The 17904-nt window shown below is 42.3% G+C and overlaps 1 protein-coding gene across 1 annotated transcript; it reads right to left on the bottom strand.

Annotated features, from left to right (window-relative positions):
- Window positions 1-3049: 3049 nt before the first annotated feature.
- LOC145949985 (uncharacterized) lies at window positions 3050-5343 on the bottom strand. Its single transcript, XM_083060895.1, has 5 exons — window positions 4369-5343; window positions 3946-4254; window positions 3514-3547; window positions 3222-3416; window positions 3050-3114 (listed from the first exon to the last, which is right to left on the bottom strand). The coding sequence occupies exons 1-5, from the start codon at window positions 5341-5343 to the stop codon at window positions 3050-3052; spliced, it is 1578 nt and encodes a 525-aa protein (XP_082917021.1).
- Between the last annotated feature and the right edge of the window lie 12561 nt (window positions 5344-17904).

Genomic DNA, 17904 nt, shown 5'->3' on the forward strand with positions numbered 1-17904 from the left:
AAAAATAATATTAATTAATTTCTCTATTTCCCTCTTTTTTTATTTTTTTATTTTATTTTTTTTAAATCAAACAATCAAATTTTCTCTATCTTCTATTCCTACTCATTTGTTTATATTTTCTCTATTTTTCTTCACCTTTAGTACATTTTTTTTTCTTGACAAACAAATCCTAAGAGAGAAAAAGAAATTTACGATATGTACGTTACATCAAAGGCTATGTTATTACTAGCAATTTTTAATAAAACTATTGGAAGTACACTTTTCCACGTGGCATAAATGCGAAAGTTAGTTGATTATAATGAAAAAAAAATAGGTCTAACTGTGTTTTTAATTCTTCAATAATTATACAATTTTGATCTCTAAAATTTTAATTGAGTAATTTTAATTCTTAAAAGATTGTAATTATGTGATTTTAGTTTTCTTCATTAAAAATTTAATAATTTAATAATTTTAATATATATATATATAATGTTTTAAAATTATATTTCTTTATTTATTTAAGTTAACATATATTATAATTTTTGTTAATGTATCGAATGATATATATTTATTATTATTAAATAAATAAAATTTATATATTATTAATATTTTAATATTATTGATAAATTAATATTGTAACGACCCAGCATGCCACTACACTCACAAATCACAGTACACCGGAAACTCGAGACAGAATAGAACGAGTATATAAATATAGTGTCTAGAATAGAAATATATACAATGTCCTACATCCGACTAGAGTTAGAGTGTAGAATACAAAATACATCCAAAGCCACTATACCAAGTAGCTGTAACAAAACAAAACAAAACATCCATAGGAGTCAGCTCCGTCTACCAGTTGCAGACTCACCACTATCCACCACCTATCCCTGCTCTGCTCCCATACATAGTATGATCATTGCAGTCCAACCACATGGAAACAACAAAAGGGTAAGCTAGCATAAAAAGAAACAGCATGTAGAAAGATTTAAGTAATATAAACAACTACAACTATCAACACTTCATCAACATACATCCCGTCGGTTTTTCAACATGATCATCAATAAGCATACAATGCGTCGTCACGCATATCAACTCGGAGATCTCCTACAACAACTCAGCCTTTCGGCCTACATCATCCAATATCAACACATAGTTCAACACAACTGTACAGCTCAACATATCAACTTACAACAATATACAACTAATACAACTCAACATATCAACTTACAACACAACACTACTCAGCAACATACAACACAACTCAACTCATCAACATACAACACAACTCAACTTGTCAACATACAACACAATTCAACATCATCAACTTCATTATCTACTAGTCACCCCATCATATTCATTCACTTCAACTCAACTTAGCATATAGTAAAATCCCATCTCCGCGCCCGGCGCACCCGTGGTTACGCCCAGCGCAACACAACCAGAGAGCACCAGGGACCAACACGCTCGGCGCAATACCTATTGCGCTCGGCGTGAGGGAAGGCAGAGACCTCACAAGATCTCACACGCCCGGCGTACGAACCCGCGCCCAGCGCAGGGTATGCAGAGACTTTCTCCAAGTCTCACGCTCGGCGCAATATATATTGCGCCTAGCACCACCTCTGGCAGAGACTCCCATGGAGTCTCCACGCCCGGCGAGACAAAGCCAAGCCCGGCGCCACACCAGAACCTCAAAACTTGAGTCATCCACTGATATCACGCCCGGCGCGGTTCCACCACGCCCAGCGAGGGCCATCCAGAGACTCACATCTTCAAGCCCGCCCGGCGCATTCACCATTGCGCCCGGCGTGCTTGCCTAAATGAAGTCTCTGATGGTCATGCGCCCGGCGTGAAGAACTACGCCCGGCGTGATACCCAGCAGGAACCCTCAAACTTTCGAAAATCTCATCAAAACCTGCAAAGTAACCAGGAAAACCCACATGCAATCGGCCCAAAATACTACATTCCCATCCAATAGTCCAAAAATGCTACCTTTTTACACATGCAACCACAAAATAACAAGATCCTCAATTTTCCCTCATCACCCCAAACAAAACCCAACAACCCCATTTCAGAAAAACTCAACCAAGATCTGGAAGTGAACCTTGGATCTCTGTCGAAAATAATACTGGAAGGCACCCCATGCAGCCGTACTATCTCCCTCACATACAACTGTGTCAGCTTCTCCAAGGACCACTTAATTTTGACAGGCAAGAAATGCACACACTTGGTCAACCGATCTACAATCACCCAGATAACATCACTATTCCTAGCTGACACAGGCAACTCAACAATGAAATCCATAGTAATGTTATCCCACTTCCATTCCGGAATCTCCATCTGCTGCATCAACCCACTCGGCTTCTGATGCTCCACCTTAGCCTTTTGACAAGTCAGACAGGCCGCCACATAATCAGCGATCTCTCTCTTCATGCCAGGCCACCAGAAAGTCTTCCTGAGGTCCTGGTACATCTTAGTCATACCCGGATGTATGCTAAGTCTACTCTTATGGCCTTCCTCCAACACAGCTTTCTTCAACTCAGTATCCTGAGGTAGGCAAATTCTGCCCTTGAACCTCAAGATTCCATTTCCGCCCAACTCAAAACCCACAGCCTTCTCGGTACCCAGCAAACCAAGGAGCTTAACCAGCTCAGCATCTTGTAATTGCTTAAGTCCAACCTGCCTCAAGAACTCATTAGTTATGGTGACTGTCCCACAACTAATGTGATCCTGAGCTAACTCCACACCGAGGTTCAAATCTCGGAATTTCTCAATCAGTTCCAACTCCCTCACCATCATACTTGACATGTGGATGGATTTCCTACTCAACGCGTCCGCCACAACATTGACCTTGCCAAGATGATACATCAACTGGAAGTCATAGTCCTTCAAAAACTCCATCCACCGTCTCTGCCTCATGTTCAGCTCCTTCTGGTCAAACAGATACTTCAGACTCTTATGATCACTAAAGACGCTGAACCGAGCACCATAAAAATAGTGTCGCCATATATTCAAGGCAAAAACAACAGCGACCAGCTCCAAGTCATGAGTGGGATAATTCCTCTCATGGTTAGTCAGTTGCCTTGAAGCATAGGCCACCACTTTCCCGTGTTGCATCAGTACACACCGAAGACCCTGGTGAGAAGCATCACAATACACATCAAAGGGCTCACCAGAATCCGGCAACAGCAACACAGGAGAAGTAGTCAACCTTCTCTTCAACTCCTCAAAACTCCGCTCACAGGCATCTGTCCAAATGAACGGCTGCTTCTTCCTAGTCAACTGGGTTAGAGGCGCTACTATTTTAGAGAATCCTTCAATGAACCGACGATAGTAGCCCGCCAATCCCACAAAGCTCCGAATATCAGTGACAGTCCTCAAATGCTCCCACTGCAACACCGACTCCACCTTAGCCGGATCAATAACAATCCCTTCAGCTGAAATCACGTGGCCCAAGAACCTCACTTCATCCAACCAGAACTCACATTTTGAAAGCTTAGCATATAGCTGCTTCGCCTTCAAAATCTCCAATACCATCTTCAAGTGCTCTCCATGCTCTTCCCGGGTTCTTGAATAAATCAAGATATCATCAATGAGCACCACCACGAACTTATCCAAGAACGGCCGGAAGATCCTGTTCATGTAATCCATGAACACTGCAGGGGCGTTGGTCACACCAAACGGCATCACAACATACTCATAGTGACCATACCTAGTCCTGAAAGCAGTCTTCGGTATGTCACCCTCCTTCACCCTTATCTGGTGGTAGCCCGACCTCAAATCGATCTTAGAAAACACCGATGCTCCCCTCAGCTGATCCATCAAGTCATCTATCCGGGGAAGAGGATATTTGTTCTTAATGGTCAACTTATTCAACTGCCGGTAATCTACACAAAGACGACTACCCCCATCCTTCTTCTTCACCAACAGCATAGGAGCACCCCACGGTGAAACACTCGGTCGCACCAACTGCTTCTCCAATAGGTCCTCCAACTGACCCTTCAACTCAATCAGCTCGGTAGGAGCCATCCTGTAGGGAGCCACCGACACTGGCCCCGCACCTGGAACCAACTCAATGCCAAACTCCATCTCCCTTACAGGAGGCAACCCAGGCACCTCATTAGGAAATACTTCAGCAATGTCTCTCACCACATCTATCTCAGAAATGACTCTCTCAGTCTCCACACTCATCATAGCAAGCAGGATACAACACTCTGCTCCATCTCTCAACCATGATTCAGCTTGACCATCTGAAATCAATAACTCATCTTCCTCCTGTGGAAAGATCGACTGTCTATTGGCACAATCTATAAGAATACGATTGGCAGATAACCAATCCATCCCTAAGATTATGTCAATATCAACCAAAGGCAAACAAATCAAGTTTACCTTATACTTCTTCCCATTCACAACAATAGGACAGTTAGCACACAATTCACAAGCGACTACTGAAGTAGAAGCAAGCGTCGACACTAGTAGTTTCAACCCCAAATCACACACAGGCACTCCCAACATAGCAACACAGGCATAGGAAATAAAAGAATGGGAAGCCCCAGAATCAAACAAAAGCATCACATCCTTACCAGCAACCTTGCCCTTCCCCTTCACTAGGTCAGAAGAAGTTGAAGCCTCAGCACCCGTCAAAGCGAACATCCTACCAGCTGTAGTGGGTCTATCACCCCTCTGAGTCTCAGTCCTCTGCACACTACTCCTCTGAGTATCAGCTCTCTGCGCATCACTCCTCTGAGTACTCCTCTCCGGTCTACTCCTGGTGGGACAGTTGAAAGACACATGGCCCATCTGCTGACATCTGAAACACCTGCTCTCAGTGTGTGGACAATCCCTGATCAAATGGGATCCACCACACCTGTAACACCTAAGGGCAGCACTTCCACCCTGTCCTCCTCCTTTGGTAGTCTCAGCAGGTTGCCTAATGACAGGACCCCTTTGCTGTGGCTGGGGCCTATCATACGGCTTCCCCTGACTTCCACTTCCTCTCTTGGACCCAGCCGGTCCCTCAGTAGCTCTGATCACACGGTTACTCCCTTCTAACCTCTCCACAATCTTCGCCTTCTCTACCAAGGCCGGAAACTCGGTGATGGCCATACACACCACCACCTTCTTCAACTCATACTTCAGCCCCTCAGCAAATTTTCTGCACTTCCAGGCTTCAGAAATAGCCTGTGAATAAAAACGAGCCAAATGCTTGAACCTCATCGCATACTCTGATACGGATAGCCCTCCCTGGTGTAATCGCATGAACTCCGCCTCCTTGGCGTGCCTCACGCTCTCCGGGAAATATTTTTCCATGAACACTGTCCTAAAGCACTCCCAGTCAACTGTAATTCCTCTCGCCACAAGCATCTGATAAGTGCCCCTCCACCAATGTTCGGCCTCTCCCACAAGCATATACACAGCATATGGCAACCTCTTCTCTGGAGTACATCCCAGAACAGCAAAAATCTTCTCCAACTCACATATCTAGCGGTCAGCTGCCTCTGGATCTGCATCCCCCGCAAACTGTGGAGGATGACATTTCCGGAACTCAGCTAGGTCCCGACTTTCCTGTGACCCCGTGGGCCTTGCTGCACCAGCTGCAGCTCTCTCAGCTTCCATCCGAGCAAAATAAGCATTTTGTTGTTGCATAGCCATAGCCATCATCTCTATGGCACGAGCTATTTGTTCGTTGGTTCTAGTCATCGTCTACAAAAATAACAACATCTTTAGTATACTACCACTCAACAAATCAACAATTAACAACACAGAAATTCATCACATCAATACACACAGCAAACAACACAACAAGACAGCACAACCCAGAGTTAACACAACAAAAGCCTAAAGGGACCACCCCCAAAGAGTGTCTATTAGACTCGACCTGCTCTAATACCACTAAAGTGTAACGACCCGGCAGGCCACTACACTCACAAATCACAGTACACCAGAAACTCGAGACAGAATAGAACGAGTATATAAATATAGTGTCTAGAATATAAATATATACAATGTCCTACATCCTACTAGAGTTAGAGTGTAGAATACAAAATACATCCAAAGCCACTATACCAAGTAGCTGTAACAAAACAAAACAAAACATCCATAGGAGTCAGCTCCGTCTACCAGCTACAGACTCACCACTATCCACCACCTATCCCTGCTCTGCTCCCATACATAGTATGATCATTGCAGTCCAACCACATGGAAACAACAAAAGGGTAAGCTAGCATAAAAAGAAACAACATGTAGAAAGATTTAAGTAATATAAACAACTACAACTATCAACACTTCATAAACATACATCCCGTCGGTTTTTCAACATGATCATCAATAAGCATACAATGCGTCGTCACACATATCAACTCGAAGATCTCTTACAACAACTCAGCCTTACGGGCTACATCAACTCAGCCTTTCGACCTACAACAACTCAGCCTTTCGGCCTACAACAACTCAGCCTTTCGGCCTACATCATCCAATATCAACACACAGTTCAACACAACTGTACAAATCAACATATCAACTTACAACAATATACAACTAATATAGCTCAACATATCGACTTACAACACAACACTACTCAGCAACATACAACACAACTCAACTCATCAACATACAACACAACTCAACTTGTCAACATACAACACAACTCAACATCATCAACTTCATTATCTACTAGTCACCCCTGTAGACCCCTAAAATTGTCCGGGTCGGAAATAAAGCTTGAAGACTCTCGAAGACTGAAGGAAGATCAGCCAGAAGGACTCCTGGAAGGCCCTAGGAGGGTTCTCTGTAGGTCTAGAGGTCTTAGAATAGCTCAAAATAAGGAAGTGGAGGGAATGAAGCCCAATACGGCCGTACTGAACTTAATACGGCCGTATTGAAGCTTCAATACGGCCGCAGTGAACTCAATACGGCGTATTGAAGTTTCTGAAACTTCAATACGGCCGTACTGAAATCAATACGGCCGTATTGAAGCTTCAATACAGCCGTATTGAACTCAATACGGCCGTATTGAAGTTCAAAAATTTCAATACGGCCGTATTGCTTATGTAGGCCGTATTGCGCCTATTCCCTATAAATATGACGTCAATTGGACGTCATTCCAGACTTTCACACTCAGTTTTGACTCCCTCCTTGAGTATTCTGGGGTTTTTGAGCAGTGTTCTGCCCTAGAAATCTCTCTGGGAGTCGATCCGACGAAGTTCTGGAATTCCGAGCACTTAGCTTGGAGATTCGAACCTAGTCGAAGGGAAATCCTCCGGATTTCCATAGTCAAAATTTTATAGGAGAGAGCGAGCGAGCTTGTAGAGCGAGGGAACGCCAAAAAGCTTCCCAGTTTTACTCAATATATAAAAGCACGCTTCAAGAGGTTTCTTCTTAAATCCTTCCTTTTACTGCTTTCTGTGTGCATATTTAAACTGTCATCATGTAGATAGTTAATTTATAATCGCTTATAATAAATAGGGGTAATTTAGTAATTTTATACTGTTATTTTATAATATAATCTGTCATAGGGAACCCGAAAGGGGCGCTGTGGGGTGCTAACACCTTCCCCACGCGTAACCGACTCCCTTACCCGACTCTGGTTGTAATGGCCAAAGTTAATTTATAAAATCAATTGCCTTATCCCTTTTTCCAATGTTTTGAGTAAAACATTGGTGGCGACTCCACGAACCCTCCTTTTGCGAAAACCACTAATCCATGGAGGGTCCCGCTTGGGATTAATATGGATTGGTGAGACTTTTAATAAATAAATTGGATAAGATCGACAAGGTCTCAGTTTGAGAACAAGTCGTTCTAATAATCCAATACATTTTCAAAACTAAAATAAAAACGAGCTCGACCGTCTTCGCGACCGCCGAGGCCCGTTTCGGGCCGGTGGCGACAGATGGCGACTCCACTGGGGAAGCTTCGAGGGTCAGTCCCATTTAGTGACAGATTATTTTTAACAAATAATAGTTAAAAATTACTTTATTACCCCTCACTTGTATGATAACATGTTTATCTATTTGGCTTTAATAACTGTTGTATTTTTAAATTTACGCAATTGTTTGAAATAAAAACTGCACACAAACCTTTGCACACAACAGTTCCCTCTATACCCGGGGGCATGAGTGATTAACCATAGGGAGTGGATGTTAGTACGGCCGGTTGTCGAATGGGTCTATAGGTGCCCGTAGACCGTTGTCGGAAAACATCACTCAAGGTGATAACCATGAACTTGAGTCCGACGGTGCGTTGGAGCTTTCCATCGACCTACGACGAGAGGAATTGGGTCCCTATAATGGGGGCACCTTGGGGGCCTTTGACCAAGTGAGAACAGTTAGATCCTCCTTGAATATGCACTTTTCTGCAGGAGACCCCTACCTCGTGATTCGCTCGTGACTGTTCGTGGATGAGTGAATTGTTTGTGTAAATGCTTATGTGCAATTGTTTGTGCATTAATAAATAACCTCGTGATAAGGTCTAAAGAATAATCCCCATGCATGAAAATGTCATGACATGAGAGGAAACACCAATGTGTGAAAATATAATAAAAGTAAGGAGCATAGGCATCATTATCAATAATACCTCATGCATCCTCATCATCATTTATAGGTTCACTAATACCCTCTCGATGTGAGTGAAAGAGACTCGTGACTATTGAGATTCTCCGTTGTGGAGAGATAATAGCCTAGGGAGGGTGATAAACTTTCATCTTAAAAAGGCAGCGCCTCAAAAATGAAAGATTATCAAGCTCACATCAAGAGTGTATTCATATCATAAATAAGCTAATTAGAATAAACATTCATTTTAGAAAGTGGCTGGTCATCTCTCTGTCCTCACACGCGCAAAGAAAATCAAGAAAATGGAAGCGCTAGAGGAACAAAACAAGAAGCTCACGACCGAGCTTTCGCAGCTCAAAGAGCAGATGGCGCAAATGTTGGAACTCATGCGTCACCATAACATTCATGGATCTCATCACAGTGACCATGGGTCCCATCATGAGGGAGAGGAGGAAGAGCATGAAGAAGATCCTCCACATGCCATACCTATTGGGTCTGGAATCATGATTAAAGAGCCCGAAGTTTCAAAAGAACAATTCCACGCCCTCGAGGATCGGCTAAGGGCTATGGAGGGGTATGATTTCGACATCAAAGATGCCGCTGACATGTGCTTGGTGAGGGACATCCAATTCCCTCCCAAATTCAAAGTGCCCGATTTCCCAAAATATGTGGGATCGACTTGCCCCAAAAGTCATCTCACCATGTATTGCCGAAAAATGGCTGCATATGCTACCAATGAAAAGCTCTTGATCCATTGCTTCCAAGAGAGCTTGGCTGACACCGTACTCAATTGGTATATGCAGCTGGATGGAAGTCAAGTGTGCACATGGAGGCAGTTGGCCGACGCCTTTCTCAAGCGCTATAAATATAACATCGACCTAACACCCGATAGGTCCGATCTTCAAGCCTTGAGTAAGACAAATGATGAATCCTTCAAGGCGTACGCCCAACGATGGAGGGAGTTGGCGGCACAAATAGAGCCCCCGCTGTCGGATAAGGAGACGGTGTCCCTATTCATAAACTCGTTGACCGGTCCCTATTATGACAAGATGATAGGGAACACAACAACACTCTTCTCGGACATCATCACCATTGGCGAAAGAGTGGAACAAGGGCTGAAAAGTGGGAAGCTAGCTGGGCTTTCCCAATCATTTGAAGCCAAGAAGACCTACGGGAAGAAGAAGGAGGGAGGAGTCAATGCCGTAAATATTTCTTCATCTTCTTCCACTTCGAAGTCAGGAAAGTCGCAATTCACCCCTGTGAAGAAGTTTGATAAACTTCCGACCACCTACAGCGATCTCCTGCCGAAGCTAGTAGAAGCCAAACTTCTAGCTTACGTTCCACTAAAGAAGATTGATCCACCTCACCCCTATTGGTACAAACCGCAAGACAAATGTCTATACCATTCGGGGGCATCGGGGCATTCAACGGAGAAATGTAGAGCTCTCAAAAATAAGGTCCAAGACCTTATCGATGCAGGGTGGATCACTTTTGATTCAACAGCGCCCGACGTGAGCAAGAATCCTCTGCCAAAGCAGGAGTAGAGAGAAGAACAAGCCACAATAGGGCCCCTTCATATTTCTCTTTTAGGGACTCATGATCAGTACCCAAGATCATGAGAACCTTTTCATGTAAATAAGGGTTTTTGTACAGTTTTACATACATATATCAATAAAGAGGCATATTTCACACATTATTCTCTTTTTATTCTTTTCTCTCTTTCCCCATTAACATTAATAAATTCTAAACCTAAACAGAACCAATAAAATAATTATGTCTGTAATTGTTCGCTCTGACCGGGATCCAAAAGTGAATGGGTTGAGTTGAAGAGTGATGAGGAGACCATCTCTCCGGATCTGCAAAGACTGCTAAAACGAGAAGCTCGCTTACTCCAACTCGTCAAGAGAAGTTGGAGACTGCGAATTTGGGGCATGGCCGAGAGATAAAAGAGGTCAACACTGGGACCCTTATCAGTGATGAAATAAGGACACATGTTTCCACTATGATTATAATAAAATCATTCTTTCTCATTGCTTCTTTTCTTGCTTATAATAAAATTCTAAACCACATTTTTTAATCCTGTTTGAATAAACATGAATAAGGTTAAAATCATCTTAATAATAATAAACCCACATCATTTTGTGTGGAAGTGTGCACGACAACTTGGAGCACCTTCCCTTGGCCTCGACAAGTGCCATCATGGATAAAAAGAAATCCTAAAAACAAAAAAAGCTCGGCAGGAAACCCAAAAAGGGACTGCGCAAAAATAAGAGCAAAAAACCCGCTAGGAATCCCACGAAAGGGTGACCTAGGCAAAAGTTAGGGTTGCAAAAAATGAATAAAAACAAAAGTCCGCTAAAACGCCACAAAAGGGTGTTTTAGGCAAAAATAAGGACAATCAAAAAACAAAAGAAATCCATGATGGTACCATGAACCGAATTCAAAAAGAAAGGTTCAAGAGAAGCTATCCAAGTTGTCAAAATCACAACGTCAATAAACAAAGATTTTCTTAACTTCATAAGTGTTTAATCAAACAAGCCTAAACACATAAGCCTACCTTGGCCAAACATTCTTACAAAAACCATTTTTGAAAAATAAATCCCTTCTAAAACACAAACTTCAAAACAAAAATATCTTTCTTTTCTTTTCTCTCTTGTCCCAAAAGATTTTAGAATAATCTAGTGGAAGCATGGAGAAATAAATCATCACTGAAAATGGATCTAATCTGAATAACAAAATGGTGGAAGAACTGAGCCAAGAATTCAAGATCCAACACCACAACTCTTCCCCATATCGGCCAAAGATGAATGGGGCAGTCGAGGCAACCAAAAAGAACATCAAGAAAATAATGCAAAAGATGGTTGTCTCATTTAAAGACTAACACGAGATGTTACCCTTTGCTCTTCATGGTTATAGGACTTCAGTACGTCCATTTACAGGAGCTACTCCATTCTCACTCGTTTATGGGGTGGAGGCAGTTCTACCCATCGAAGTCGAGATACTCTATCTAAGGGTAATCATGGAAACAAAACTTTCCGAGGCAGAAGGGGTTCAAAGCCAATATGACCAGTTGAACCCTATCAAAAAGAAACGGCTGAACGCCATATGCCATGGTCAAGCCTATCAGAGGAAGATCAAAAAGGCTTTTGACAAGAAAGTCCACCCTCGAGTCTACCATGAGGGAGAGTTGGTAATGAAGAAATTACTACCAACTCAAAAAGGGCAAAATCGGAAAGTGTGCCCCAAATCACGGAGGACCATACGTGGTAAAACGAGCCTTCTCAGGAGAAGCATTGATTCTCACAAACATGGACGGAGAAGAACTTCGATATCCAGTCAACATTGACGTGGTAAAGAAGTACTATGCTTGAAGACGTTGCTTGCATAGGCCTGCTAGGATGAAAACCCAAAAAGGGCATCCTAGGCAAAAGTTAGGGCAAAATAAAAAGCCCGCCAGTACAAGGGTACTAGGCAAAACAACGGCAAAATTATCCCCGCTAGGATACGTCCTAGGCAAAAGTTAGGGGCAAAAGAATAAGATGTAAAAGCAAAGCAAGCAACGATCGCTTGAATCGAAAACCGAAAGGCGGTTCAAGTGATTATCTTCTAGAAGCAAGCGTCTTGCAGCATCTACACTCCTGGCTCAGGCCGAAGCAATTAGGGGAACGTAAAGAGCAACAATTACAGATATAATTGTTAAGCCCAATGTATATAGCCTACCCTGGCCAGCCATTCTTCAGAAATTTCCTTCTGTATATCTTTCTGTAAAAAAAAAAAAAAAAAAAAAAAAAAAAAAAACTTGTAAATATCAAATAAAATATCCATTTGTTTCTTCTCTCTCTTGACCATGTGATTATGCCTCTAAATTGATGTTTCAAAAATTGTACGAAACTCTTTTAATAATCGGTCAAATAAAGAAAATTGGAGGGGTTCCTATAAAATCCATAATCTCCTGCATAAAGGCTCACAAAAATACTCCCTCGCGTCAATGACAGAAAGTCCTCCAAGAAGAAGAGGATAGGGAGAGCCACTCACTTTTCTAAATAAATGAACAAAAATAAAAAAAAATTTGTATTGCATTTGTGCATCACACACACATTAGTTGCACATTCAAAGACCTTATCATGAGGCAACCGCATAAAATAGAAAAATAGAAAATTGCTTGTGTATGACAGCAGCAAACAAAATGCAAAGATTCAGAAAATCAACAGCGTCATACAGAATAACTGAGCCTGGAGAGGCTTGCCTAAATAATACTCCCGCAGAATAATTGAGCCTGGAGAGGCTTGCCGAAATAATACTCCTTCAGAATAATTGAGCCTGGAGAGGCTCGCCGAAATAATACTCTTTCATCATAACTAAAGCCTGGAGAGGCTTGCAGAAATAATACTCTCTCAGAATAAATGAGCCTGGAGAGGCTCGCAGAAATAATACTCCCCAGAGGGAACCTCAGCTCAAGCTCACGGAAAAATCCCCAGCGAGGGCTATCAAAGCAAAATCGACGCAATCCCCAATGGAAGTGCGATCATCCAAACAGTATATACAAGTCAAAGGACTTAACACTTCCTCAGTGGAAGATAGCTCTCCAACTCAAGTGTTGAGTGAGGCTAAGCCTGCAGAGGCTTCCTAAATAATACTCTGGGATACATAAGATCCCTCATTCCCCAATCGCCTACTCAGAGGCATCCCTGCAAAAAGAGAAAAATCAAAAATATCAATAAGTATTCCCCAAGCGGAATCTGGCACTCAGCCGAACACTGAACTTCAATTCCTCAGTCGCCTACATAAGAGGCACTCCTTCAAAAGGAAAAATCATAAAAAGATCAATAATCATTCCCCAAGTGGAATCCGGCTCTCAGCCTATCATTGAACATCAAGATGATCTGCCTAACAGAAGAGGCCAATCACAACCAATGACAAAATCCCCTGGCGGATAACAGCCTACACAGAGGCAACAAAATCCAAAAATTAAAAAGAGATACCCGAATAAGGATAAACCGGGATACTCCACCAACGTCAAAGGACGTCAGCCAAACATAAGGCATCGCTCAACTCAGAGAGAAAGAGCATCTGTGTCTATACCCCAAGGAGTCAGAAATTCCCCAAGGGTACCAACAATGCAATGCAAGTTGGGGCACAGGAACCTGTGAATGACTGCACATCCCCTAGACGGATCCCTGCGTTATCCAGCCCTCAGTGGCACAAAAATCAAAAACAATCGTCGAAGCAGCATCGTGGACTGTGGAGACAAAATCAACATCCAGAATCCCCAGCGGATAACAGCCTACACAGAGGCAGCAAAAATCAGAAAATCAAAAAGAGATACCCGAATAAGGATGAACCGGGATACTCCACCAACGTCAAAGGACGTCAGCCAAACATAAGGCATCGCTCAATTCAAGAAGAGCATCTGTGTCTACACCCCAAGGAAACAGAAATTCCTCAATGGGTACCAACAATGCAATGCAAGTTGGGGCACAGGAACCTATGAATGACTGCACATCCCCTAGACGGATCCCTGCGTTATCCAGCCCTCAGTGGCACCAAAATCAAAATCAAACCGTCGAAGCAGCATCGTGGACTGTGGAGACAAAAATCATCTCAAATCCCTGGAGAGGGCAAACTCACATTGCCAATGTCGTCAAGAACACGGAGGCAGACCCTGGAGAGGGCAAACTCACCCTGGAGAGGGCAAGACTCACGCACAAGTCTGGAGAGGCGACGACTAATACTCACCCCGGAGAGGGCAAACAGACCCTGGAGAGGGCAAACTCACCCTGGAGAGGGCAAGACTCACGCACAAGTCTGGAGAGGCGACGACTAATACTCACCCCGGAGAGGGCAAACTCACCCTGGAGAGGGCAAACTCACCCTGGAGAGGGCAAGACTCACGCACAAGTCTGGAGAGGCGACGACTAATACTCACCCCGGAGAGGGCAAACTCACCCTGGAGAGGGCAAACTCACCCTGGAGAGGGCAAGACTCACGCACGAGCCTGGAGAGGCGACGACTAATACTCACCCTGGAGAGGGCAAACTCACCCTGGAGAGGGCAAGACTCACGCTACCAAAGTGACTAGAAGCGCGGAGGTATGCACCAACCTGGAGAGGCTACTCAACAATTTTCCCACCTGAAGACACTACAAGTCGGAAGGATGGCACATCACCCGGACAATTGGGTCAACTCCTTTACTTGTCAGCCGGTACACCAAAAGACCGTTTGACTAAGTAAAGGGGGGGCAGCTGTAGACCCCTAAAATTGTCCGGGTCGGAAATAAAGCTTGAAGACTCTCGAAGACTGAAGGAAGATCAGCCAGAAGGACTCCTGGAAGGCCCTAGGAGGGTTCTCTGTAGGTCTAGAGGTCTTAGAATAGCTCAAAATAAGGAAGTGGAGGGAATGAAGCCCAATACGGCCGTACTGAACTTAATACGGCCGTATTGAAGCTTCAATACGGCCGCAGTGAACTCAATACGGCGTATTGAAGTTTCTGAAACTTCAATACGGCCGTACTGAAATCAATACGGCCGTATTGAAGCTTCAATACAGCCGTATTGAACTCAATACGGCCGTATTGAAATTTCTGAATTTCAATACGGCCGTATTGAACTCAATACGGCCGTATTGAAGTTCAAAAATTTCAATACGTCCGTATTGCTTATGTAGGCCGTATTGCGCCTATTCCCTATAAATATGACGTCAATTGGACGTCATTCCAGACTTTCACACTCAGTTTTGACTCCCTCCTTGAGTATTCTGGGGTTTTTGAGCAGTGTTCTGCCCTAGAAATCTCTCTGGGAGTCGATCCGACGAAGTTCTGGAATTCCGAGCACTTAGCTTGGAGATTCGAACCTAGTCGAAGGGAAATCCTCCGGATTTCCATAGTCAAAATTTTATAGGAGAGAGCGAGCGAGCTTGTAGAGCGAGGGAACGCCAAAAAGCTTCCCAGTTTTACTCAATATATAAAAGCACGCTTCAAGAGGTTTCTTCTTAAATCCTTCCTTTTACTGCTTTCTGTGTGCATATTTAAACTGTCATCATGTAGATAGTTAATTTATAATCGCTTATAATAAATAGGGGTAATTTAGTAATTTTATACTGTTATTTTATAATATAATCTGTCATAGGGAACCCGAAAGGGGCGCTGTGGGGTGCTAACACCTTCCCCACGCGTAACCGACTCCCTTACCCCGACTCTGGTTGTAATGGCCAAAGTTAATTTATAAAATCAATTGCCTTATCCCTTTTCCAATGTTTTGAGTAAAACATTGGTGGCGACTCCACGAACCCTCCTTTTGCGAAAACCACTAATCCATGGAGGGTCCCGCTTGGGATTAATATGGATTGGTGAGACTTTTAATAAATAAATTGGATAAGATCGACAAGGTCTCAGTTTGAGAACAAGTCGTTCTAATAATCCAATACATTTTCAAAACTAAAATAAAAACGAGCTCGACCGTCTTCGCGACCGCCGAGGCCCGTTTCGGGCCGGGTGGCGACAACCCCATCATATTCATTCACTTCAACTCAACTTAGCATATAGTAAAATCCCATCTCTGCGCCCGGCGCACCCATGGTTGCGCCTAGCGCAGCACAACCAGAGAGCACCAGGGACCAACACGCTCGGCGCAATACCTATTGCGCCCGGCGTGAGGGAAGGCAAAGACCTCACAAGATCTCACACGCCCGGCGTACGAACCCGCACCCAGCGCAGGGTATGCAAAGACTTTCTCCAAGTCTCACGCTCGGCGCAATATATATTGCGCCTAGCACCACCTCTGGCAGAGACTCCCATGGAGTCTCCACGTCTGGCGAGACAAAGCCAAGCCCGACGCCATACTAGAACCTCAAAACTTAAGTCATCCACTGATATCGCGCCCGGCGCGGTTCCACCACGCCTAGCGAGGGCCATCCAAAGACTCACATCTTCAAGCCCGCTCGGTGCATTCACCATTGCGCCCGGCGTGCTTGCCTAAATGAAGTCTCTGATGGTCATGCGCCCGGCGTGAAGAACTACGCCCGACGTGATACCCAGCAGCAACCCTCAAACTTTCGAAAATCTCATCAAAACCTGCAAAGTAACCAGGAAAACCCACATGCAATCGGCCCAAAATACTACATTTCCATCCAATAGTCCAAAAATGCTACCTTTTTACACATGCAACCACAAAATAACAAGATCCTCAATTTTCCCTCATCACCCCAAACAAAACCCAACAACCCCATTTCAGAAAAACTCAACAAAGAATCAATCCATCATAAGCCACCGAATGAGTCCCTTGACTCGTTTCAGCCAAAAGAAATGCATCAAAAAGATACTAACTTCCCTTACCTCGAATCAAGAAATCCTAGCTTCCGGGAAAGAATAACGGAGAAGAGACTAGAAGAAGATCTTGGACAACGAGGAGGAGAGAAAAGAAGACTTCAAACCCTCAGCTAGAGTTCCCAGCACCTATTCTTGACCAGTACCTTGAGTTCAAGAAAAGAATGAAAGGGAGAGTTTGAGAGGGAAAAGAGAGGAGTGAGTAGAGGGAAAGGAAATAGGAATGGGGGTCTCACAAATATCAATAATACTTTTAATATATTTATAGATAAACTAATAATTGATAAATATAACTTAGTATATATTAATATAATTTTACAAAAATATAAATATATTAGATAAGATATGTATATTTTTAATTAATATACTTATATTTTTTTGTAAAAGTATATTAATATATAATAAGTTATATTTATCAAATTGTTATTTTATCTATAAATATATTAATAATATTATTAATATTAATTTATCATTAATATTATAAAAAATAATAATATATAAATTTTATTTATTTAGTGATAATAAATATATAGCATTTGATACGTTAATGAAAATTATAATATACATTAATTTGAATAGACAAATAATTGTTTAATTTTAAAATATTGTATATATATATATATTAAAATTATTAAATTTTTAATGAGAGAAACTAAAATCGTACAATTATGATATTTGAGGAACTAAAATTGTTCAATAAAAAATTAAAGGACCAAAATCACACAATTACAATCTTTTACGAACTAAAATTATCCAATTAAAATCTTGGATCAAAATTACACAATTACAATACTTAAGAGATCAAAAACACAATTAAGACAAAAATAATAAAAAATACTAATTAACATAAATTGACTAATTTTATCAACATTAACTACATCATATGAGTAAATACTTTCAAAACAAACTCATTTTGATAAATAAGTTTTAAAAGGGACTCTTTGATCAACTAGCTCATTTTGAAAGTTAAAGAAAGGGAAGAAACATTAAGATAAAAATTAAAAAAAAAATGAATATGATAAATTATGTAATAAGGAAGAAAAAAAATGGGATAAAAGA

This window comes from Cajanus cajan, chromosome 7 (assembly GCF_000230855.2).
Source record: "Cajanus cajan strain Asha chromosome 7, NIPB_CcT2T_4, whole genome shotgun sequence".
Lineage (NCBI taxonomy): Eukaryota > Viridiplantae > Streptophyta > Magnoliopsida > Fabales > Fabaceae > Cajanus > Cajanus cajan.